The sequence below is a fragment of the Microcaecilia unicolor genome, chromosome 6 (genome assembly GCF_901765095.1).
Source record: "Microcaecilia unicolor chromosome 6, aMicUni1.1, whole genome shotgun sequence".
NCBI classification, from domain to species: domain Eukaryota; kingdom Metazoa; phylum Chordata; class Amphibia; order Gymnophiona; family Siphonopidae; genus Microcaecilia; species Microcaecilia unicolor.
Window position 1 is genome coordinate 153142397 of NC_044036.1, and position 24792 is coordinate 153167188.

General features: G+C 40.8%; 1 protein-coding gene across 1 annotated transcript in view; it reads right to left on the reverse strand.

Annotated features, from left to right (window-relative positions):
- Nucleotides 1-6216: 6216 nt before the first annotated feature.
- PTPRG (protein tyrosine phosphatase receptor type G) overlaps nucleotides 6217-24792 on the reverse strand; it is a 708710-nt gene continuing 690134 nt past the window's right edge. The window contains 4 exon segments of the mRNA XM_030208031.1: nucleotides 6217-6955; nucleotides 18018-18153; nucleotides 20102-20244; nucleotides 23458-23604. Of these exon segments, the coding sequence (XP_030063891.1) occupies nucleotides 6809-6955; nucleotides 18018-18153; nucleotides 20102-20244; nucleotides 23458-23604 (573 nt within the window). The 3' untranslated portion in view covers nucleotides 6217-6808.

Genomic DNA, 24792 nt, shown 5'->3' on the forward strand with positions numbered 1-24792 from the left:
GTGGTTGCCTTCTGCAGTACTGCTCCCAGCAGGAAACTATGACAACTTGCAAGTAGCATCTTTATTTTCTGGCTGACTTTTTTTACATTTAGGGGGGAAAGTTATCAACATGGTCTACCATGAAGATGGGTTATTTTCATTATCCCCTCTAAGTTGAGCAGGAATCCCCTACCTACAGTCCTGCCAGTGGGAGGTGCTGTTTCACTATCACATTTTCAACAGTAAGGAACAGGCAAGCTCTGCAGGACAACAGGGAACCCGCCAGTCTCTAGTGACTGAAAATACAATCTTGAAGCATCGCCCACTACTGGCATCATTGCAGTTGGATGACTTCTGCTCTGCTTAGAGGGTAAAGTGGTTATTTTACTGTTAACCCAGGTTGTTAGTAACCACATATCAATGCATAAAATGGGATCTGTGCTAAAACAGCACAATTTGTAGTATAATAACCCATTTTAACAGTAGCTCGCATTGATAACGTCTCTCCTTAGAACTTGAGAGGACTAGTAAATCCTAATTGGGTAAAGTGTGATAAGATCTGAATGAATGCCAGAAAGTATTCAGAAGTTAATGGAAGTAAATTGGATTCCCACAAAACCCTAAGGGGTCCTTTTACTAAGATGCGCTGAAAAATGGCTTGCGGTAGTGTAGGCGCGGGTTTTGGGTGCACTCCGATCCATTTTTCAGCACGCTTGTAAAAAAGGTCCTTTTAAAATTTTGGGTGAAAATGGACGTGCAGCAAAATTAAAATTGTCGCGCGTTCATTTTGGGTCTACTACCTTACCGCCAGCCAATGACCAAGCGGTAAAGTCTCACGTGGTAACCAGGTGGTAATGACCTATGCACGTCAAATACCACTTGGCACGCGTCTGATATGCACGTCCAAAAATAAAAATTATTTTTCGGCCACATTTATTGGACACTACCAAAAATGAAATTACTGCAACAGCCACGCAGTAGCTGGGTGGTAACTCCATTTTGGCATGCGTTGGGAGCACGTAGACGCGGCTTAGTGAAAGGGCCCCTAAGATATGCCAAAGGGATTGTGAATCTTTAGTGAACTCACAATCCCAATGTGATGGAGTGTGTGGAAGAGACCCAGTTACTCTTAAGTACACTCCCTCACAGGGCTACTTTAAGAGAGTTTAGTTAAGGGGAACTGGGTTTATTCCACGCACTCTGTCACACGCAACTGCATCAGGATAATTTGGTAACTGAGCTATGGCCTACTTTCTCATCCTCGTTTTTCTAATACAACAATTATGAAAAGTTCATTTTGAATAATTTGAATAGCCTGAACTAATAAAAATTATATTCTTCTATCGCATGGACTTCTACCAGTTGCAAATAGTGAATCACAGTATAAATTCATTATTCTTTTTAAATGCCACAGGCACAAAATCTAATTCAGTTAGGTGGTCTATTACCAATTGCATACACTAACACCATTAACGTTCACTATTTATTGCAGGGCCCACGGGAAACGTGTATTTAATGGCATTAGCACATGCTGGGGTATGTTTACTAAGGCGTACTATAGGCGCATTAGCATTTTTAATGCACGTTAATGGTTGATGTGCATTAAACGCTAATGCACCCATAGAAATGTATAGGCGTGCTAGCGTTTAATGCGCCTTAATTTTAAAAGCGCTTTAAAAATGCTAACGTGCCTTAGTAAACATACCCCGCTATTAATAAATTATCCCCTACTTGTTTATTTTGGATTGCACACGTGTTGAAATTTCCTAGTTGACAAATTTATGATATTATATTTTTTCCCAGTAACAGTGCAAAAAGATTTTTCTGGGCTAGTATTAGCAAGTAAACTGAATACAGTTTTACTTTGAGAATAAGAATATATATCAGATATTAATAACATTTAGAGTCCTTCCATAACCAAAATTTATGTTCGGATTGGATCCTAGGAATATTGTGTTATAAAACAGGATAAACAAGTTTTAAACCTTATTAAGGAATAATTAATAGGCTGCCATTCATGTGTACTAAATGACTCAATGATGATGGGGGGGGGGAGGGGGAGGAACATATGTGATCTGAGATTGCTGTATATGAATGAAAACTGGTATAAATAATAATTCATATTCCATACTGACCTCTTAATCCAACTCATTTCCAACGTTGTAGTTAGCCATTTTAATATACAATTACAAAAATTCCATAAAAGGAATCACAAAATATCTGAGTAAGTTACTTCCCCAAGATCTAAGCCTTATGAATGGTTGAACAGTCAAATAAAATGAAGGTCATTGGAACAAATTAAAGATGTTTTTATACTAAGACATACACATTAAAACCTGTTCCCTTTGAGAAGTGGGGTGAGCATAAGAAATCAGTACAAGAGCAGAGAAGCAATTCGCAGATACAGTGCTGCATCCATTGCCCTTTTCATTTGTAAAACCATATTAAAAAATCAAAAGCCACTCATTATGGACAATTTAAAATGTACTAGGCACCCTGGGTTGGACGGCAGTCAGCATAAAAAAAGAGAAATACGTCCATCCACCCATACTAAAATATTTGTCAGTAATATAGGTCTGGCTATGTGGAAGTCTCTGTACCAATAAAAATAAGCTTTTAAAAAACTTTTAGATCTCATAATGTTAAACCCCAGAGTCAGCAATGTACTTATCTGCCAGCTCATAAACCAAACTTAATACCAATTTTCTGTCAGCAAAAACTCAAAAGCCTTCCAGTGGTAATGGATAACTGCTAGATACCTTTGTTTCAATGAATCTGTGCATGCCATGAAAAAACAAAATACCGTGCTGCCAAATCTTAAGGCATGTCCAAATTTTAAAAAAAGTTGCACTTATAACAGTTAATAGCTTTATACCAAAATTTCAAATAAAAATTGCCAATGCAGTGTATTGTATGTGATTCTAACACGTAAAATATAACAATGCAAGCTTTTAGTCACTATGATAAATAAGTCATCTACATTTTTAAAGCAGCATAAGCTACATAAAATGCTTCTCTAAAATCGGTTCGCTCTCGCAGTTGTAAAAAGGGACAATGTTGATTGGTACGTTTTACATAAAAAGAAAAAACAAAAACTGCCAATTGTTAACCTGCCCTGAACAGCATTGAGCAGCATCTGACCCGTGTCGTAGTCCAGTAGGGCCCTCGGTAAATCAATTTATTTATACACTAGGCCTGGATGTTTGTTAAAAGAAGTTCCGGGCCGAGGGACTGAATACAGATCATAAGTAATTAATTTTTCATGTAGGTTACTTACAACAGATACATTGAGAGTTTTTTTGTTTGCTTTTTTTTCTCTATGGGCTTAATTTTTAAACAAAAATGATGCCTAACCAGCTAAACCTCTCCCCCCCCCATTTACTAAGCCGTGCGGCAATGCTGACACAGCCCGTTCAAAGTGAATAGGCTCTGTCGGCATTAGTGCACAGCAGCCGCTAGTGCGGTTTAGCAAACGGGGGGGGGGGGGGGGGGGGTAAGTCTATAATAACCAGAAACAACTGTTGGCACATACCGCAGGCTTTTAGTAATTTCAAACTGAACTAATGTCTCTACAGTAGAAGTGTGGAATCCGAGAAAGTTTTTACTGTGTGATTAGTTTGGTGAAAAACAAGGTGAGAAAAGGAACTTTAGAATTAGTTTGCTAGTAGTTTGTCTCCTGAGTTTAGTTTGCCTCTTGAGTCTGCCCCCAGTTTGCCTGGGGCAGACTCAAGAAAAATATCAGGAAGTATTTTTTCATGGAGAGAGTGGTGGATACTTGGAATGCCCTCCCGTGGGAGGTGGTGGAGATGAAAACGGTAACAGAATTAAAAAATGCGTGGGATAAACATAAAGGAATCCTTTTCGGAAGGAATGGATCCTCAGAAGCTTAGCCAAGATTGGGTGGCAGAGCCGTGGTGGGAGGCGGGGCTAGTGCTGGGCAGACTTCTACGGTCTGTGCCCTGAAAATGGCAGAAACAAATCAAGGTCAGGTATACACAAAAAGTAGCACATATGAGTTTATCTTGTAGGGCAGACAAGATGGACCGTGCATGTCTTTTTCTGCCGTCATCTACTATGTTACTATGTATTCAAAAGATTAAGGGCCCTGTTTACAAAGATGCACTATAGGCGCACTAATGTTTTTAGTGTGTGCTAAAAATTAGCGGTGCTAATGCTAGACACCCATAGGAATATACAGGTGTCTCTAACATTGGCATACGCCAGGGGCGTAGCCAGACCTCAGTGGGAGGGGGGTCCAGAGCCCGAGGTAGGGGGGCAAAGTTTAGCCCGCCTGCCCCAGCCGCCGACTCCCCGCCACTTTCGACCTCCCCTCTCCCGCCGCAGCCCCTGCCCCACCACTTTCGATCACTCCTCCCGCCGCTGCCAACCCTCCCTCTCTGCAAGACTTCAGGACTCACAGAAACAGATCAGCGAAGGCGCCAGAGACCGGTGCTGAAGACTTCAGCTGGCGGCGGTTGGGGACCCCCACCAGCAAAGGTACTAGGCAGTAGCGGCGGGGGAGGGAGGGGGAGTCGAAAGTAGAGGGGGCCAGGGCTAAATCTGTGGGGGCCCACGCCCCCATGGCCCCACTTAGCTATGCCCCTGGCATGCACTAAAATCCACTCCTGTGAGCCACACTCAGGCGTCCCATGGTAGTTTACGTTTGGTGCATGCTACCCATGCGCTAAAAAATAGAAAATACTTTTTAGCGCTGGGGCATGTTTGGGAGGCAGGGAGTAGGTGTGCTGAGTGCTAATTGGTTAGTGCAGCTGCATTGCCACGCTCTGATTAGCGCGTGGTTAGTGTGGGAGCCCTTGCCACTTAGTAAATAAGCGGCAGTAAGGGATCCGGCACGAATGGCCACGCGCTCATTGGGAAATGAGCGCGTGGCCGTGAATAAAGAAATTGGGCAATGCAGCCATTTTACGGACACGCTAAACTGGTCTCAATGCATCGGAAAACCTTGCAGCTTAGTAAAAGGGCCCCTAAGTTATTTAGTTGCAGACTTTTAAAACCACATACCTATAAATATGCCCCCCCCCCCAATATTTAAAGTTATTTAACTGTCCAGAAATGGCCACTGACCAGTTACATAGCGTTTTGGCACCTAACCGTGAATATTCAGCACAAAATAACCGGTTATCTCCGCTCAATATTTGTGGTCGGCACCAAAAAGTTAACAGAGTATAATGGATGACCTGTTAAGTTTAGCAGGCAAATTGGTCTGCATAAATGAAAGACCTGTCTTTGCCTACTATTAACCAGCCATTAACTTAGCCGGTTAAGTTAGTGCTGGCCAAAAAATCCCTGGCAATTGGAAACGGCCCACTGTGTCTAATGATTAGAAAGTTATAAATGTCAGTTTTTCATTATGCAGGCCTCAATTAGGTGAAAAGCTTGATTGCGTAGCTCAATGTTTAGCAAAGAGATGCAGCTGAAGTATTTAACAGCTTCGCTGTATACAATATTGCTACATTTATGTTTCTCCAAATCAGTGGCATAGCCACGGGTGGGCCTGGATCATGCCCACCCAAAATCAGTGCTCCATAGGCGTGGCTGGTGGGGCTCTGTAAGCCCCACCAGCCAAAGATCTCCTCCCGGCAGAAAAAACACTTACACCCAGTGTCGCTGAGCTGCGTAGGGTGTAAGTGTTCTTTCTGTTGGGAGGGCTTGCGGATACCTGCCAGCTCAGGTATTTCTTTAGGTTTGATGGGGTGGGGGGAGGGGGGAGAGCTCCGGAGGGGGTCGAGGAGAGCACTGGAGGACTGGGCTCAGGCCCACCCTAAATTTGCTGTCTGGCTATGCTCCTGCTCCAAATAGACTTGATTTGGGGCTATAATAGTTTTCATTATACCAAACATGATACAAATAAATAAAGTTAAAAACACAGTTTATGTTCCCAGTATGGCTGTTTTAAAGTACACGATGAGGAGTTGATAGATAAGGAGAGTAAGTACAGCATTAAAACTGTAAAAATTTGTCTTATTTATTAATATCCCCTTTAGCTTATAAAATAAAAAATTGGAGACATTATCTTAGAGTGGGTATCCTGCAAGCACGATGTGTTTACTGACTTACTGAATGCCAATCTGAAATTTAGGAAAATGTTCCACGTGATGCTCTTTTTATGCCTTTACGGGGTATGTTTACTAAGGTGCGTTAGCATTTTTAACGTGCCTGTAAATTTAAGGCACGTTAAACGCTAGCATGCCTATACATTTCTATGGGCGCATTAGCATACACCATTTACGCGTGTTAAAAACGCTAGTGCGCCCATAGCACCGCTTAGTAAACATAGGTGTAACAATGCAAACAGAAAGTAAAGAACAGCTCTTGCTTTATGTTTCCCCACTTTGCACTGTGGCTGGCGAACACCTGTTACATATTGTATTAATAACAAACATTAGAAATAATAAAAGTATAGTGTTTCTTATACCAAAAAATACATATCTGTTTTAGCATTCAAGATTTAAGGTTCAAACGAAACTTGATTGCATTTAACCAAAAAGAGTAACATGTGTTGGACATTGTCATGGAATATCCCTTCAGGGTATGCTTTTGTATTAGAACATTATAGCAGTAACACTGAATAGATAGTGCAAACTAGATAAAATTGTGTTTCACTGTGTGAAAATAAACAGAGGTGCAAATGCTCAGTAGGATACCATTAAGACATAAAATGGCAAAAAATAAATATCAAAACTTTTTATCAGTGTAAAAAAGTAATTGGGTTATTGTATAACCTAGAGTCTGGCAAAAAAGGCCTCGAAAAAGTTCACTCAGTCTTCAGAAGTTGTACAAATTAAGTGCCTTTTTTTCAAGGTTGCAGTTAAACAAGAGATTCCATGCTTTCGGCTGGATCTGATTCATCGGCAACCACTACAGTGCCGTTTTTGTCCAGCGTCATGGGGCTGTTTCCATTTTCTTTAGTGCTGACCAAACTGAGCATTGCCTTGTAGAGAAACTGGTACTGTTCCTGAAAGAGAAAGAAAAAGTTTCACTTCATGTGCATCGTATGTTCAATAAATTTCATTCGCATTTCAAGGAAGCTTTATAATACAGGGAAAATAGCCACAAGCAGGCAAAATATATATTTTTTGAGTTTGTATAATTATCCTGCACGTTTTTCTTTTTCACTAAAGAGGTCAAGGCTCTTCAGCTTGGAAAAAGAGATGGCTGAGGAGGACTATGATTGAGATCTACATACAAAATCCTGAATGGTGTAGAATGGATGGAGGTGAATCAATTTTCATTCATTGAAAAAGTGCACAGACCAGGGAACACTCAGTGAATCGCATGAAAATACTTTTAAAACAAAAAGAAGGAAATATTTTTTCACTCAAAGAATAGCTAAGCTCCGGAACTCGTTGCCAGAGGATGTGGTAATGGCAGTTAGCATATCTGAGTTTTTAAAAAGGTTTGGACAAGTTGTTGGAGGAAAAGTCCATAGTCTGTTATTGAGATAGACATGGGGGAAGTCACTGCTTGTCCTGGGATTGGTAGCATTGAATGTTGCTACTAATTGGGTTTCTGCCTGGTACTTGTGACCTGGATTGGCCACTGCTGGAAGCAGGATACTAAGCTAGATGGACCATTGATCTGACCCAGTATGACTATTCTTATGTTCTGTTCAACTGTAATTTTAGGTGTTCTACAATAGGACCAGATTCTAGAGAGAAATGAACAGATGTTATTGTTCCTGCCATATTTAACTTAAATTGTACTGGGAATATGTATATATTGTGATTCTAATCCCAGTGCTGCTGGGCACATACAGTGGTGGAAATAAGTATTTGATCCCTTGCTGATTTTGTAAGTTTGCCCACTGACAAAGACATGAGCAGCCCATAATTGAAGGGTAGGTTATTGGTAACAGTGAGAGATAGCACATCACAAATTAAATCCGGAAAATCACATTGTGGAAAGTATATGAATTTATTTGCATTCTGCAGAGGGAAATAAGTATTTGATCCCCCACCAACCAGTAAGAGATCTGGCCCCTACAGACCAGGTAGATGCTCCAAATCAACTCGTTACCTGCATGACAGACAGCTGTCGGCAATGGTCACCTGTATGAAAGACACCTGTCCACAGACTCAGTGAATCAGTCAGACTCTAACCTCTACAAAATGGCCAAGAGCAAGGAGCTGTCTAAGGATGTCAGGGACAAGATCATACACCTGCACAAGGCTGGAATGGGCTACAAAACCATCAGTAAGACGCTGGGCGAGAAGGAGACAACTGTTGGTGCCATAGTAAGAAAATGGAAGAAGTACAAAATGACTGTCAATCGACAAAGATCTGGGGCTCCACGCAAAATCTCACCTCGTGGGGTATCCTTGATCATGAGGAAGGTTAGAAATCAGCCTACAACTACAAGGGGGGAACTTGTCAATGATCTCAAGGCAGCTGGGACCACTGTCACCACGAAAACCATTGGTAACACATTACGACATAACGGATTGCAATCCTGCAGTGCCCGCAAGGTCCCCCTGCTCCGGAAGGCACATGTGACGGCCCGTCTGAAGTTTGCCAGTGAACACCTGGATGATGCCGAGAGTGATTGGGAGAAGGTGCTGTGGTCAGATGAGACAAAAATTGAGCTCTTTGGCATGAACTCAACTCGCCGTGTTTGGAGGAAGAGAAATGCTGCCTATGACCCAAAGAACACCGTCCCCACTGTCAAGCATGGAGGTGGAAATGTTATGTTTTGGGGGTGTTTCTCTGCTAAGGGCACAGGACTACTTCACCGCATCAATGGGAGAATGGATGGGGCCATGTACCGTACAATTCTGAGTGACAACCTCCTTCCCTCCGCCAGGGCCTTAAAAATGGGTCGTGGCGGGGTCTTCCAGCATGACAATGACCCAAAACATACAGCCAAGGCAACAAAGGAGTGGCTCAGGAAGAAGCACATTAGGGTCATGGAGTGGCCTAGCCAGTCACCAGACCTTAATCCCATTGAAAACTTATGGAGGGAGCTGAAGCTGCGAGTTGCCAAGCGACAGCCCAGAACTCTTAATGATTTAGAGATGATCTGCAAAGAGGAGTGGACCAAAATTCCTCCTGACATGTGTGCAAACCTCATCATCAACTACAGAAGACGTCTGACCGCTGTGCTTGCCAACAAGGGTTTTGCCACCAAGTATTAGGTCTTGTTTGCCAGAGGGATTAAATACTTATTTCCCTCTGCAGAATGCAAATAAATTCATATACTTTCCACAATGTGATTTTCCGGATTTAATTTGTGATGTGCTATCTCTCACTGTTACCAATAACCTACCCTTCAATTATGGGCTGCTCATGTCTTTGTCAGTGGGCAAACTTACAAAATCAGCAAGGGATCAAATACTTATTTCCACCACTGTAACATTCATTGGACTGGTAATGCAGTCTATAGAGCAGGGTGATATCACTGAAAGTTTATCTCTGTACATCATTTAGTGCCAGTAACTTAAGCAAAAATTTTACAACTGGGAACCTCCATTTAGGTGCTTAAAGGCAGGTTATCAGTGTGGTTTAGAATCAATATACAAATGAAAAGAAAAAGATGGTTACAATCATCAACGAGGAAACCTTGACAGAAATGAAAGCTCAAAAGGAGATGGGAAAAAGAATCTTGCAGCGTCAACTCCCTCCACCCCAGAACCCATAATCACATCCACAAAGCCCCTGTGACCCCTCAAAAGTCTAAGAAAAAAATGGGTCTTAAGAGCTATCTTAAATATTGATCATGTAGAAGACAACCAAATGTGTTGCAGTAGTACATTCTTTGTAAAAGGGGCTAGGAAATAAAGTACAGACTGTTGAATATATTCTAGTCTTGTCTGGGCAGGAGGGGTATCACTAATAGATTGGGATCACAGAGCTCTAGCTGGAATATAAGGCATACGAATGCTAGACAGAAAATAGTGCAGGGCCTACATCAAAAGGCCTGAAACTTAAGGACCTAAGTGTGTGTGCTCTGGTGAAAGGAGAGACAAGAGGCAATGACAAGCATCCAAATACCTCAAAGTGTATTTAAAACACAAAAGAAGAAAACCCTTTCCAGAGGTTGCAGTATTTTAAAACAAAAGGTCATGGTAAGAGGGTTCAAGGGGATAGTCTCGGAAGCAACATCAGAAAATATTTTGTTATAAACACAGTTATAAAGAAGTGAGAGGAAAACTGGAGTCCACGGGGTTACATCAAGAATAAAATCGTGCAGACTAGATGGAGACTTTGTCCTTAAATGTGATCATATCGTATTATGCACCTATGTTTCCAGAAACTTGTAATCATGTCAGTTATCTTGTATACCATATATGCAATGATAGTGATACTCAAATAATGAATAATAATTATTTTTTTTTATGAACACTGGCCCGCTGGCAGAGAAAAGCAGCTGTGTTAAATCACTGGTGCATGGTAGATCCAACGGACAGGGTACATTGATGTGGAATGTAGCTAGAGATTGTAAGTAAGTAGTGACTAGGGAGCAGGAATTTTACAATACATTATTACACTGTCACTTAAGCATTAAGAAAGGACTGTGGGCACAGAAATGTTTGGAGAAGTCACCATGTTGGATCCATGACTGACACTAAGGTACATCCCTTCCACAGAGCAATGGCTTTTTTTTTTTTTACATGCTCTGAAAATAGCTTGAAGTCTGTACTAAACAAAGGGTTTCTCTCTTTCTGTACCTAAAAGGAAATGTTTATACAAAGTTCCTTCCACAGACAGTGTTATTGATTTAAAGAAGGGCAACCACAGAATTTCTTGTAAAAACAATATTGTAAACGAACGCTAATCACAAGAAACTACAATTTTGGAAATTGCATCTGCTTAAAAAAACAACAACCCATAATCCTTTCTCTGACATGGTAGTGCAGTGCTTGAAATAACAGAGAACCAGGCTTGCAGGTATTACTGCAGGCATGCATATCTTGTTTGAGACATTGGCACAGGAAATGATTTCATGCAGCAACACTGAAAACCAGGTTAACATTGCACTACCACATAAAGGGCCCTGTTTATTAAGACATGTTATAGGTATGTTAGCATCTTTAACGTGCATTAACCATGTACATGCGTTAACTGTGTATGCGCCTACAATATCCCTATAGGCACCTACATGGTTAGCGTACTCTCTAATTGTAGGTGCGTTAAAAATGCTAATGCACCTTAGTAAACATGGACCTAAAAAAAGAAAAACAGATACGGAGGAGTGGCCTAGTGGTTAGGGTGGTGGACTTTGGTCCTGGGGAACTGAGGAACTGAGTTCGATTCCCACTTCAGGCACAGGCAGCTCCTTGTGACTCTGGGCAAGTCACTTAACCCTCCATTGCCCCATGTAAGCCGCACTGAACCTGCCATGAGTGGGAAAGTGCGGGGTACAAATGTAACAAAATAAAATAAAATGACAGACACCAATGGATAGCTTTAGGCCATTAATTTATATTTAATTATGTGTAAATACTGATCACTACTGGATTTTTGGACATTTCCCACAAAACATCCAAAATTGGATTTAGACATCATAGCAAAAATGCCCCGCTAAACTTTGCAGAATTTGAGGAAAAATGTGTTTATCCCTCATCTCAATTTCAATCAGTTATGTTTTGGAGAAGATTCTTGGATGATGCATTTTTCTTTCTTTAGACTGATACAGTGGATAACTTGAAATATTTTCATACATGGTTAAATTATTTGAATCCTTGTCTTCAGTTTATTTTAACTTGTGGTGAAAATTATGTTGACTTTTTGGATGTGCATTTGCTCTGTTGAGATAATAAAGTTTATACTACATTATACCAAAAACCAGTAGCATGCAATTCTTACTTACATTTTCAAGCTTTCATTAATGCCATTAATGAACACGTTTACCTATCAGTCAATTTTTTTACAAGTTTGTCAATTACGTTCAACTCTTGAAGAATTTAAATTTCAAGCACAGAGGTGTGGTAGCCGTGTTAGTCCACTCTTTTTATGGCTGAGCTGGAAGAGACATTTCTGAATACATACCAGACCAAACCTCTAAAAGACTACCGGTACATCGATGACATTTTTATGATTTGGACGGAGGGGGAAGAAACTCTGAAACAATTTTACTATTCCTTCAATACATACCATCCTACAATCAGATTCAAAATTGACTACTCCCCAGAAAAAGTCAATTTTTTGGACACCACAGTCTCAATCAGTGATGGCTGTATACAAACATCTATATACAAGAAACCCACAGACAGATGCAGCTACCTTCACAATTCCAGCTTCCACCTTTCACATACAAAAAGATCCATTATTTACAGCCAAGCCACAAGATATCACCGTATCTGCTCGGACCCAGAGGATAGAGACAGACACCTTGAAACCCTGACTGCATCCTTCAAACAGAAAGGCTACAACCCCAAAATAATCTCCAAGAATATTGCCTCCTCCCTCAAAACACCCAGGGAAAATCTGCTACAGTACAAAGAAAAAAAAAGCCACAGACAGAATTCCCCTTGTAGTGACATACAACCCAGAGCTGGAGAAACTGAGGAAAATCATAAGAGACCTACAGCCGCTACTACAGGAAGATGAATTACTGAAAGAGATATTCCCATCCCCACCAGTGCTGGCCTTCCGACAGCCACCAAACTTAAAACACAAGCTGATCATAAGTAAACTCCCAACACAGACGGAATAAGAAAAGGGCATGTTTCCCTGTAACACATCCAGCTGCAAACTACATCAAAACATTTCACAAGACCCCACAGTCATTCACAAGGGAAAAATATTCAACATAAAGGACTATTTTACATGCTCATCTTCCAATGTGGTATATATCATTCAGTGTAAAAAATGTAACGAAGGATGCTATATTGGAGAAACAGGCCAGATGCTTAAGACAAGATTCAATCTGCACAGACATCACATGAAAACAGCCGGTGCCAGTCATGCCCCCACCCCTGTGGGCCAACACTTTACAAGACCAGAACACTGCACCAGTGATTTCACAGTAAGAATACTGAAAGGTAATTTTAAAACAATACAGGAACGTAAGACCTTTGAAATAAGAATGATTGAATATTTTGACACCCAACAAACAGGACTTAATAAGGATCTGGGTTTTCTAACCCATTATAAACCATAAAGCTGTATTTCTCTGTTTATTTCTCTGTTTATTACCCTCCTCTCACCTACCAACACCCATCCTGTTAGAATATCAATAAAATGCTTTGATGTCCCCATGCATACCCCCACCCTCCCACTCTGTCAGACTGTCAAAGTAATGCTTTGATGTTTCTCTTATATATACTATCTGCTACCACATTTGCTTATTTCCGATCTGACGAAGAAGGGCAACCTTCGAAAGCTAATCAAGAAATGTATTAAGTTATGTCCAATAAAAAAGGTATCTTATTTTCTTTTCCATGTTTTATTTTGTTTGATTTCTATTGATAACCAATTTCAAGCACAGAAGCTTACTATGAGATTTTTGGAATGCGGGTTTCCCACAGGCGTGATTTAAAAACCTTACCTCAGAGCTCAATTTGCTAACAGGGCTCTTCTGTTACAATATAGATCCAACATGCAAGAAGAGAGAATGACCCTACTGTTTTTCCCTATTCTACTCAGAATTCTGTAATGACATCTATTGTATTAAAGCACTGCTCTGTATTGTCAATCTATGAAGAACTCGGGACTCCTCCTATTTTTGTATATCACTGTGGTAATACCTTAGACAAAATTGTAAGATAGAAATGTCTAGAATATTTTCAGCATGATGCACAAGTGGTAGGTCATGTAAAATGCGCTGCCTGTCAATGGGGTGTATCCACCATTGAAGGTATTGATTGGATTGATCCAGCATCTGTATATAAGTTAACAGCAAGAGCAAATATTTCATGTAATTCTAAAAATGCTATCCATGCTATAATAACAGAACATAAGCCATGACTTCAAAATCATATATTAGCAGCACCTTTAGTATTTTACTGGGATTCAAGGCAACATTCTGTAGAAGATTTCAAATAGTGAATTTTGGACTATATTGAAGTACGGTGAGAGGAAGGTAATAAGGAAACGATGCTTAGCTATAAAGAACAACATTGGATCTTTCATCTGAATACCTTAGAACCTAAAGGTTTTAACTCAGAATTAGACAGGATGTCACTGGTTTGAATTATCCGATCAGATAATGATCTAAGCCTTTGGTGGACTGGTGTCTTGATGATATAATATGTAAGGAGAGTCTATGTAAATTGCATGACAGTTATCTTGGAGATTGAAACTACAGAGCAAGAAATGATGTAGAATGTTGGACTGGAACAGATGTTTGTTATTTTTTGATATATTTAGGACTATGCCCTGATGCAGATTTTAGCGAAACATGCGTGTTGGCTTGGGTCCACTTACTGTCAAAGATAACTGTTTATTTTCACTTCATATATCTAACTATATAAAAAGGAAAAATATTTTTGAATGATATATAATAAGAAAAATCTGAATATTGACTAATGAAGAGTATAGCGGGTTATATGCATAATTCATCATGCAATTGACACATGGACCTTCACACTAAGCAGAGAGTTCAAGGGGGTGTGACTTGGGTGGGACTAAAATCTACTTAGGGAATACATGTGTTTTGGGAAAATACCTATGTTGGGGGTCAGTATTCAGCCAGTAGTGCTCAGAATTTTGCTGACCACTGCTGGCATTATGCCTGCAAATTCAGGGGCCATTTTACAAAGCAATAACCAATTCCTAATCCACAGAAGGACGTTGCCTCCTACCCAATGACTTTTTAATTTTCTCAGGAGTCTCTCATGAGGAACTTTATCAAAAGCTTTATGAAAATCTAATTATACTACATCAACAAGCTCATCTTTATTGGCATATTTATTCATGTCTTCAAAGAAATTAAGCAAATTGGTGAGACAACTCTCCTTGGCTGAACCTTGCTCTGTCCCATTAAACATTTGTTTAAGTGTTCTGTATTTTTATTTTTTATAATAGTTTTCCTATTTCCTCGGCACCAAAGTCAGGCTTACCAGTCTGTAATTTCCTGGATCACAACTGGAAACCTGTTTTTAAAAATCGGCGTTACATTGGTCACTCTCCAATCTTCAGTTACTACGGATGATTTTAACGACAGGTTACAGATCACTAACAACAGATCAGATCAGAAATTTCATGATCAAGTTCCTTCAGTACCCTGGGGTGTACACCTTCTCTGAAAGCTAGGTGCAATTATGTGCATGAATGCTATGCCAGGAAATGTGAGGTGTGAGGTATGAGTTATGTGTACGTCATAAAATACACAACTACACAACTCTGCCTCAGTCCCCACCACCAAATGCAGTTGACAAGCAGCTCAAGTACACATGCTCTTGTCAGGCCATGTACTTCTATGCATGTACACACCCAAACAATTTTATGACTGCTGTTTTCTGCACGTACTACTTGCTTGTGTGGGTAATTTTATAAGGGGGTGCCTAATATAAGCATGTTTTCAGGTGTCTAATTTAAGTCGGCTTTATAAAGACAAGTAGGGTGCCTACTTGTAACTCATAAAATTCTAGTGTAAGTGGCAGAAATCACTCTTATACTGCACATACAGCCATTTTCACTGTCATGCAACAGGTGTGACTGTCCTTGCCTATCATTTTTAAGTACCTGGAATAAACTTCCTGAGCCCCTACGTCTTGCCCCATCCTTGGCCACCTTTAAATCTAGACTGAAAGCCCACCTCTTTAACATTGCTTTTGACTAGTAACCACTTGTAACCACTCGCCTCCACCTACCCTCCTCTCTTCCTTCCCGTTCATAAGTACATAAGTAGTGCCATACTGGGAAAGACCAAAGGTCCATCTAGCCCAGCATCCTGTCACCGACAGTGGCCAATCCAGGTCAAGGGCACCTGGCACGCTCCCCAAACGTAAAAACATTCCAGACAAGTTATACCTAAAAATGCGGAATTAATTGATTTGATTTGCTTACTTTATTTATTTTTTGTCTATTAGATTGTAAGCTCTTTGAGCAGGGACTGTCTTTCTTCTATGTTTGTGCAGCGCTGCGTATGCCTTGTAGCGCTATAGAAATGCTAAATAGTAGTAGTAGTAGTAGTAAGTACCGAACCCTGAACATATGGGTGGAAGGTTTGACTTGGTCTATACATAATTATAATAAAATATTGACAGCTAGATTTAATATGACTTGTGAGTCGACAAACGTTGTATAAGCAACACAATACCCATGCAATTACTTTATAGGAAGGACTTTGCAACCAGTCACATTCAGATTGAATGAACATAAATCACGGCTAGCGTCAGGTGAAAACTGCCCGTACCACATTGTTTAGAGAAACAACTTTCAGTAACTGATCTTAAATGGAAAGGGAGGCAATGTGGAATGGTTTTTAAATTGCAAAGGTGGTTCTATGAAATAGGTACAGTTTACCGGGGAAACTCAATCTAGAGACTGATTGGAGTTCTCTGTTCTGAATTCCATCATTTCGTTGGTTCAGCCATGTCAGCTGACAGATTATAAGTTTGGCATTTCTTAGATGGGCACCATCTTTGACAGGAACCAAGAATGTAAAAGCTACGGCGATTGTTCTAAGGTGAATGTGGGATACACTTATAGTGTTTAGGCAATTAACATAGTGATTGATAAGAGGATATATATTTAACATACTTTTTATTACATTCCAGGATTGTGCCCCGACACAGCTAATGCAAAACATGGCCCATGTCGGCCTAGGTCCTGTTAACAAGATAAGTAAGTAATTTTTGATACAAGTTCTATAAATTCAGTGTTGAAGTTTTCCAAGGGATCGTTAAAGTCATAATAGATTAGTAAGACCAACGACGAAGGAAGCGAATCACGAGGCTGTGATCCTCATGTGAAAGAAGTTGCTACGGAGGTCTTCATAATTAATGAATTATACTTATAAATGCTGCAGCTGAAGCTATATTATTAGCATATGCGCTGGGTTCTGTACTCTTGTTTGCATCAGTAGCCCTGCATGATTTGGATGACCTAACAAATTGTTGATATATAATTTTTAAGCATGCATGTAGATTAACAAATTTTATAACCTATACGTGTACAAGCATGCTCCACCCTATCTCTGTTCCGGTACATATCTACCAGCAAAGCATGCTTTTACACTGGCTGAAATGTTATAAAAAGCCATATAGGCATGAAAATAACTTTAAAAAATTGCCTATTACAAAAATACAAAATCAAGAAAAATGTCCTCTCAAGTCCACAATATGGGGCGTCTCCCTACCTAAAGACCACAATCAAATCAAAGGAATTGACAGAAAAATAAAACTCTCTATATCCTAATCAGCAGGAAACATAAGTTCTAAACCTCAGTTAGTTTGAACCACAGTTTGTTTCCTGAAGAAACGTACCTAAATGAGCTGCTTATGAAAATATATATCTATTATTCCCTAGTGTTACCAAACATTTACTGGGAAGCCTTAGGCAAAATGTAGCTCCTACTACCAGGACTTTAGCCTTGCATAGCAGAAACTCTCTTCTATGATACTGAGTCTGACTAGATCTGTATCTGCTGGCCACAAGAAGGAGTGTGTCTTTTAGAAAACAGATTTTCAAAATATCTTTCTTGACAGTTATAGAAGAGAAAGGGCCCTGTTTACTAAGGCGTGTTAGCGTTTTTAACGCGCCTACAATTAGCCTGCACGCTAACCGTGTAGGTGCCTATAGGGATATTGCAGCCGTGTACACAGTTAACGTGCGTACATGGTTAACGCGCCTATAACGCGGCTTAGTATACAGGGCCCAAAGTCATCACCAATAAAATGGCTCTTTTGGAAATAAGTTCCTGAGAACTTTCCAGAAAATGAGAAATATCTAAACTGTCAGGAGAAGATCTTTTTTCCTGTCTTTTCTTTGTATATTTGTGGCATTTAAACCCAATAAACCTAATTTAAAAAATTACCTCTTATATCTAGCAAACACTTTATCAGATTCACCCCTCCCCCCCATTTTCATTGCTTTTACTTATATTTGATTTTTTTTTCCATGCTAACACTCACAATATCTGTAAATACACCAGGCCTCATAAGGTTGATCATCTTTGCCACCTGGTAAACATCAACAGCATTTTCATTTTCCAACTGCTGGGACAAAGTGGTTAGGGCACACAGCATTCCTGCTGAAACTGCTCCAAATCTGTAAAACAAAGATATGCACATCTTAAATCTGAACCACCACTGGCCACATTCAGCATGGTACTTGTTTATACATTGACCATGTTTCCCATTATCCTTATTGTTACCCCATATCCATTCCTCTCCATTTTCCTATGCCTACCTCCCAACGCTCATTTCCTTCTGCACCCAATTCCTCCTATGTACAATTTACTTATCCGTTAACCCCATTAATATTGCATTTACTACAAACTATATATTCTTCTTACGACTTTGTAATTCTTTATATTGTTACTATGTAAGCCGCATTGAGCCTGCCATGTGTGGGAAAGCGCGGGGTACAAAATGTAATAAATAAATAAATAAGTAAATACTCAACATTTCTTTTGTTCATTTAGGGTTCCTTTTACTAAGCTGTGGCAAAAGGGGGCCTGTGCTGGTGTCAGCACATTAGAAGTTTGGCGCACATCTTTACAGAATACACTCAGCAACTTGTGTGTCTAAATTCTAATTAGTGCTCATTATTGCTTGTTAAGTGCTGTTATCAGTCCTCAATACCTTGTTAAGCTTGTTAAGTTACGCGCATCATTTTAGAATCCGGACCGATTTCGGCATGGATCTCTGGGCACGCTATATAGCATCCTGGGGTACATGCAGGCACTTTCTGTGTCCCTAGAAGGCTCACAATCTTAAGTTTTTGTACCTGGGGTAAAGGAGGGTTAAGGGGCCCTTTTCCTAAGCCGCGTAAATGCCTACACGTGCCCAATGTGCGCCAATTCCCAGTTACCGCCCGGCTACCGCACGGCCCTTGCGATAATTTCATTCTTGGCGTGCATCCATTGCGCACATCTGAAAAATAATTTTTATGTTCTGGCGCACGTCAGCTGTGCACACCAGGTGGCATTTGATGCGCATAGGTCATTATCGCCCGGTTACCGCGTAAGACTTTACCGCTAGGTCAATGGCTGGTGGTAAGGTCTCAGACCCAAAATGGACACATGGCAATTTTCATTTTGCCGAATGTCCATTTTCAGCAAAAATTTAAAAAAAGGCCTTTTTTACAGGTGGCTGAAAAGTGTGTCCATCCACCTGCTGGAGATAGAAAATACTGAGGAGCTGGACTGGATGTCAATAGAGATATGTCTCAGCTCAGTTTTCAGTTCTCTCTCTCTATCTGCTGGTTGATGGACACAACTTTCCCACAGGTCCTGAAATAATGGGAAGTTGTGTAACGGAATAACTGTTTCAGAGGTCAACAAGCAGCACAGAAAATATAGGGGGGTTTAAATATGGGCTAGCTTGAAAAGGTTGAGAGTAGAGGCAGGATAGTGAAAGCTGACTGGTGGGCATGGGAACTGAGACTGGTTGGGTTTGGATGGAGAACAGTGTATAGTGGAGAGGAAATGGAGGGGAGCTGTGAGGAATACGGTGGGGGGGGGGGCAATGGGCTGGGGGATATTGATAGTGAGTGTGGGCGAGAGATATGGACTTAGACTTTGTTTTAATTACACAAGTCATTCTAAGTGTGTGCAAGCAGCCAAGCTGACCACATCAGAGGGGGAAGTTACCAGGCCAGCTGAATCAATGGAAGCTGAATCAATGGAAGGGGACTCTCCCTATACCCACAGTTATTGGTATTTAAACCCGAAAATTAGAATCCCAAGATATATCCTGAGAGGAGTAGCCAAGAAAAACCAGGCAGAATGAATGGCCTTAATGGTCTTTTACTGCCATCATCGGCTATGTTAGTATGAAGTGTTCATCTGTTGAACATACCACTATACAAAAGTGACATTGTAAGTTAATTATGGAGAAGTAGCAGAGTTCAGATAGCAGCATCATTAGAAGAGGCAAGTACTGTATTCACCTAATGCAGCAGATATAAGTTGGAGATGAAATAATTCTGAAGAAGGAACAGTACTTTCATATATCTTTTAAAAAAATATACAGTATAAAAGGTAGCAACATACTCATCGTGAACGATGGTGGGGCCATCCCTTGTTAAGGCCTCTTCCTTGATTACATTGATAAGTTCAAAGGTACTGCTTATGGGAGCATCTGGATTGGGCCATTTTGGACACTGAAAGTGCCGTACTTCCAAAACATAATCATCCTAAAATAAAGATGTAGTCATTTTACATTACATTACTTAAGATTACAAACACAGCAACAGAGAAAAATGTAGACAGATAAAGACCATATGGCCTATCCAGTCTGCCCATCCATGCCATCTACTCTCCCTACTACGTCCTTGGAGAACCTATGTACTTGGCCCAAGCTCTCTTGGATTCAGATATTGTCTCCTTCTGCACCACTTCCACCGGGAGGCCGTTCCATGAAGTCACCAACCTTTCCATGAAGAAGCATTTCCTTAAGTTACTTCTGAGTCTATCCCCTTTCATCCTCTGAACTGATTCCTTCCTATGTATATCTCTTTGAAGGCATGGTCTCTAGAACTATACATAGCACTTTAAGGGGCCCTTTTACAAAGCAGTGCTAAGAAGTGGCCCTAGTGCATCCTTATGTGGGTCTTTCCCACGTGTTAAGGCCATTTTTAGCACTGTGGTAATATGGCTGTTTCTTGAATTTTTGTATTAATGGTCATGAGCAAATTTTGCCATTAGTGCATGGCCCGGGCAGTAAGGTCTCACGTGTTAATCGGTTAGCATACGGCAATGTAGCTGTGCTAACTGATTACAGCAGATATGCCCAGTCTCTGACCACGACACACCTCCCTCTGTGGTAAAAATGCATGATGTGCATGCGGTAACCTAGAACTTATACCGCAGGACACCTGGGCGTGCCTGGTGGTAAGCCTTTTTAAGCTGCGCTAAGGACGCGCTAGTGCTTACTGAAGCTCAGTAAAAGGACCCCCTAAATGAAGTCTCACCGGACATATATAGAAGCCAAATTTGGGTGCCATTTATAGAACTGAGTCCTAAATGGCTGTAGTGCTCCCCTTAGAACATTTCGAATTCCGCCCTCTTTTTGGATAGAGAACTTTGGGTGCATAATATATATACCCAAAATTATATGTTCAACTGTCTTGGATTTCTTAAAGCACTTATGTGATTGGCCCCTCCTATCATCACATAAGTACTTATGAATACTGACTTCAATATGTATTGTGATAGAGTCACAACCAGGATAGTTGGGTTAAGGCAGTTTCAGTCTGAAATATAAGTCCCAGAAGGCATTGCAGGCAAGGAGCCAGGGGGTGAGATGAAGAACCCAGACTGGACTCTTAGCTACAATAGGGGACGACCTGGGTGTAAGCTGGCAGGATGTGTAGATGGGCTGCCACTAGGGGGAAAGAGAGATAGGAAACCCTGTGTGCAGGAGCTCATCATTAGTCTAATGCTTAACTCAGCTGGTATGGGTGTGGGGGAAGCTAATTGAAGGAGAATGATTGGTTGTGAGAGCCAGGGATTGATTAGGCAGGTGGGAAGAAGTCCGAGTGGGGAGAAGCAGAGAGAGAGAAGCAGTTACATGCTGAAAACCCTTGGGTAAGAGAGGTCCCTAAAGTACTGAAGCAGGCTGAAATCCCTTGGGTGTGAGGAAGTCCCAAAAGTATTTGCAGGCTGAAAATCCTTGGGTAAGGGAGGTCCCTAAAGTATTTAATTTACCAGTGAAGCTGATGCAGGGTGAAATCCCTTGGGTATGAGGAGTCCCTAAAGTATTGAACTCTCCTGAAGGTAAAGAGAGTAGAAGGTGGAGACTGCTGCTTTGTGATTTAACTATGATGATGAAAGAACTGCTTCTATTTAGAATTGAACTACTGTTTATTGTGCACTGGATAAAGAGCCCAGACTGGAGCTGACTGTGAGCCTGTATTGAATCCTGGTATATGCTGATAGCCTACTGCTTAAAGGGGACTATTTGCCACACACTTTCAGGTGGCTTACATGTGCTTAAGATTGAAAGTGAATGCTGCTGTTGGAACTGTGTATCAGGTCTACTAGAAACCTGCATGGAATAAAGTCCTTAAGATTGAAGTTGCTGGTGGACATTTATTTCTGGACTGTACCAGGAGCCCGTGGCTGGAGGAGATTGTTCTATCCTTGGCTGCACATAGAGGTACTTGGTTACGGTATGTAATATTTTATAACTTATTTTCACAGGGATCGATATTCAGCCGGGGATGGTGTGCATTCTTTTTAGCTGTCGCCAGCATTATTCCCAGATATTCAATGCCGGGACAAGTCCAGGCATTGAATATCTGGGTTTATGCAGTCGGTCATCTTTTATGTGTTTAAGTGTGATATTCAAAAGGTTCTTCATTCACAATGTTTATTCTGAAAAGTACACCTTATAGACTCGACACAGAAATGTGTTTTGGCACAAAGCGCCTGCCTCAGGAATTTGTGTTTTGGCATGTAAGATATAGGTAAAATGTAGATCAAAATGAACCTGGAGAGAAAAGGAACCTTCAGTGACTGAAATATGCATTGTATTCCAGCAGCAAAACTGAAATGTGCGTCGTATTCAAGCAGAAAACTGCTAGGCTTTTGTGCTGAACACTTTTGCTGCTCAAATACGACTTGCATTTCAGTCATTGAAGGTTCCTTTTTTCTCCAGGTTCATTTTGATGTACAATTTACCTATATCGTACATGATTCTATACAGTGTACTTTTCAGAATAAACCTTGTATATGAAGAACCTTTTGACTCCCTTGTGTTTTTGGAAGGAAGAGACAGAAGAGAATGAATCCTACCCTACTCCTTCAGATTATTCCTTCTATGACTGTAGAATGTGGGGAAAAGCAGTAGCAGGACAGGCAATATGGCAGAGAACAGCATTGAAGGAAGACTTCTGTTGGTGGGGCTTGGGGTCCCCCGCCAGCCAAACCAGAGGCCCTAAAGCCCTGTGTTTCCTCCTCCCTAGCCTCTTGGGGGGGGGGGCGCCGCCGGAGTTTTCTCTCTCCTGCTCCTTTTGGGACGCGATCACCCGGGTTCCATCATGAGGACAGAGACAGATCTCGGTGCCGAGCCCGGGGGAATACTGTCCCCCCACCCCCATCTCAGTGGACTTGATCCACAAAATAGCTGGCTTTGAGTTTAGTGGTCTGTGGTGATATTCAGCAGAGGTTCCAGAATAAGCGATTTAACTGGCCAGGAGCCATTTCTGGCCAGTTGAATTGCTTTGAATATCGATCCAACAGTTTTGACGTCTTCATTGCTACTTTTTTTTTTTAAACAAAACTGTTTGTTGCTTTTGCATAAAACGGACTTTTACTTAATTTAACACATTCAACTATTTGAGGAAGCCAGCATTGTTCTCCAAAGCTCACATTTCACGTCTGCGATTTGGCCAAACATGCTTTACCTGCGTGGCTTCCAAGATGAAGTCATGGATGATGATCTGCTCTTCGTTAGAGAGGCACAGTCTGTCTTTGCTAATAAGGGTCACGGTAAAGGCCTCACAGTTCATGGACTCTTCACGACTCGGCCAATAGACAAACTCATCCTCAGCCTGAGAAGAAAAGCAAACTATGTAAGCCATCCACATATCTTTGACCTACCTACTGTATAAAAACAATTTGTTTTATTCATCACAGCTAATCAAAAATGCTTCTAAACACCTGATTTCCAAGTCTCAAATAGCGTTCCTGTAATTTGTCAGAATGCTTACCACTTTTCCTCCAAGAGCTACTGAAGACTTAATGTAATATTAGATTAGAAGGGAAATCGGTCATTCAGTTCTTGGACAGTGCATCTCTGCAGAGACACAGCACTGATTAGGCATGAGGAAACTCATTAATGTTTAATATTTTAAGAAGACATTTGATATACCACCTTTCTTAACAGAATTACTAACCATTATGATGCTCAGCAGCCAGCAAAAATCCTCTACAATTATCTTGACACTAGGCTCATGCTGGTAAATTGTGTTACAGAGGACATTGCAGGTTCACGATTGCCAGTCTGGCAGGGATATGCATTTCCTTATACAAAAGAAACTGTATGCTGTAAACCTTGTGATTTTAAATTACGTGCAGCAAAATAGACTTAACGAAAAATGTGAAGTGGTATTTGTCAAAATTCATTGCCTGGCTACACAGCCTAATGCTTTCTTGTATGGGAAGGAGAATCAGGTACATTCTTGACTGTAATGGAAATAACATACTGACCTCAGAAAATTGCTTTTCTTGTGGAACGGAAACAAATAGATTACTGGAGCAAAAAAATGCTGAAAATTATTTTGATCGCTTGGAAGGCGTTTGATTAGTTTTGACCTCTCGAGTAAATTGTAAGCCATGGCTAAAAGCTGCTAATCACGAGCCATGATCAGCGGTCAGGTGGTAAAGGTCAGGGACCGAGTGACCCTAAGCACTACAACTTCCTGCCTTGAACAGATACAGTACCCACAAGTGTTCTGCTCAACAAAATGCTGCATTCTTACGAGACTTCAAGTACCAGGAAAATGCTGCAGTTTAAATAGGATTTCAATTTCAGGACAACGTTCAAAGACATTTCTCATGTGGTTTTATGCATGGTCATGGGGGATTTTGATGCCACCACACTCAAAGATTCAGTGGAGTCAATAATCATAATTCACAAGCAAATCTCCACTTTTTTATTCTGTATCTCTAGAAGGGTCATATAAGATAATATCAACAGCTTATCTGTATCTCAAAAAGTTTTTCTGGCCATTTATATT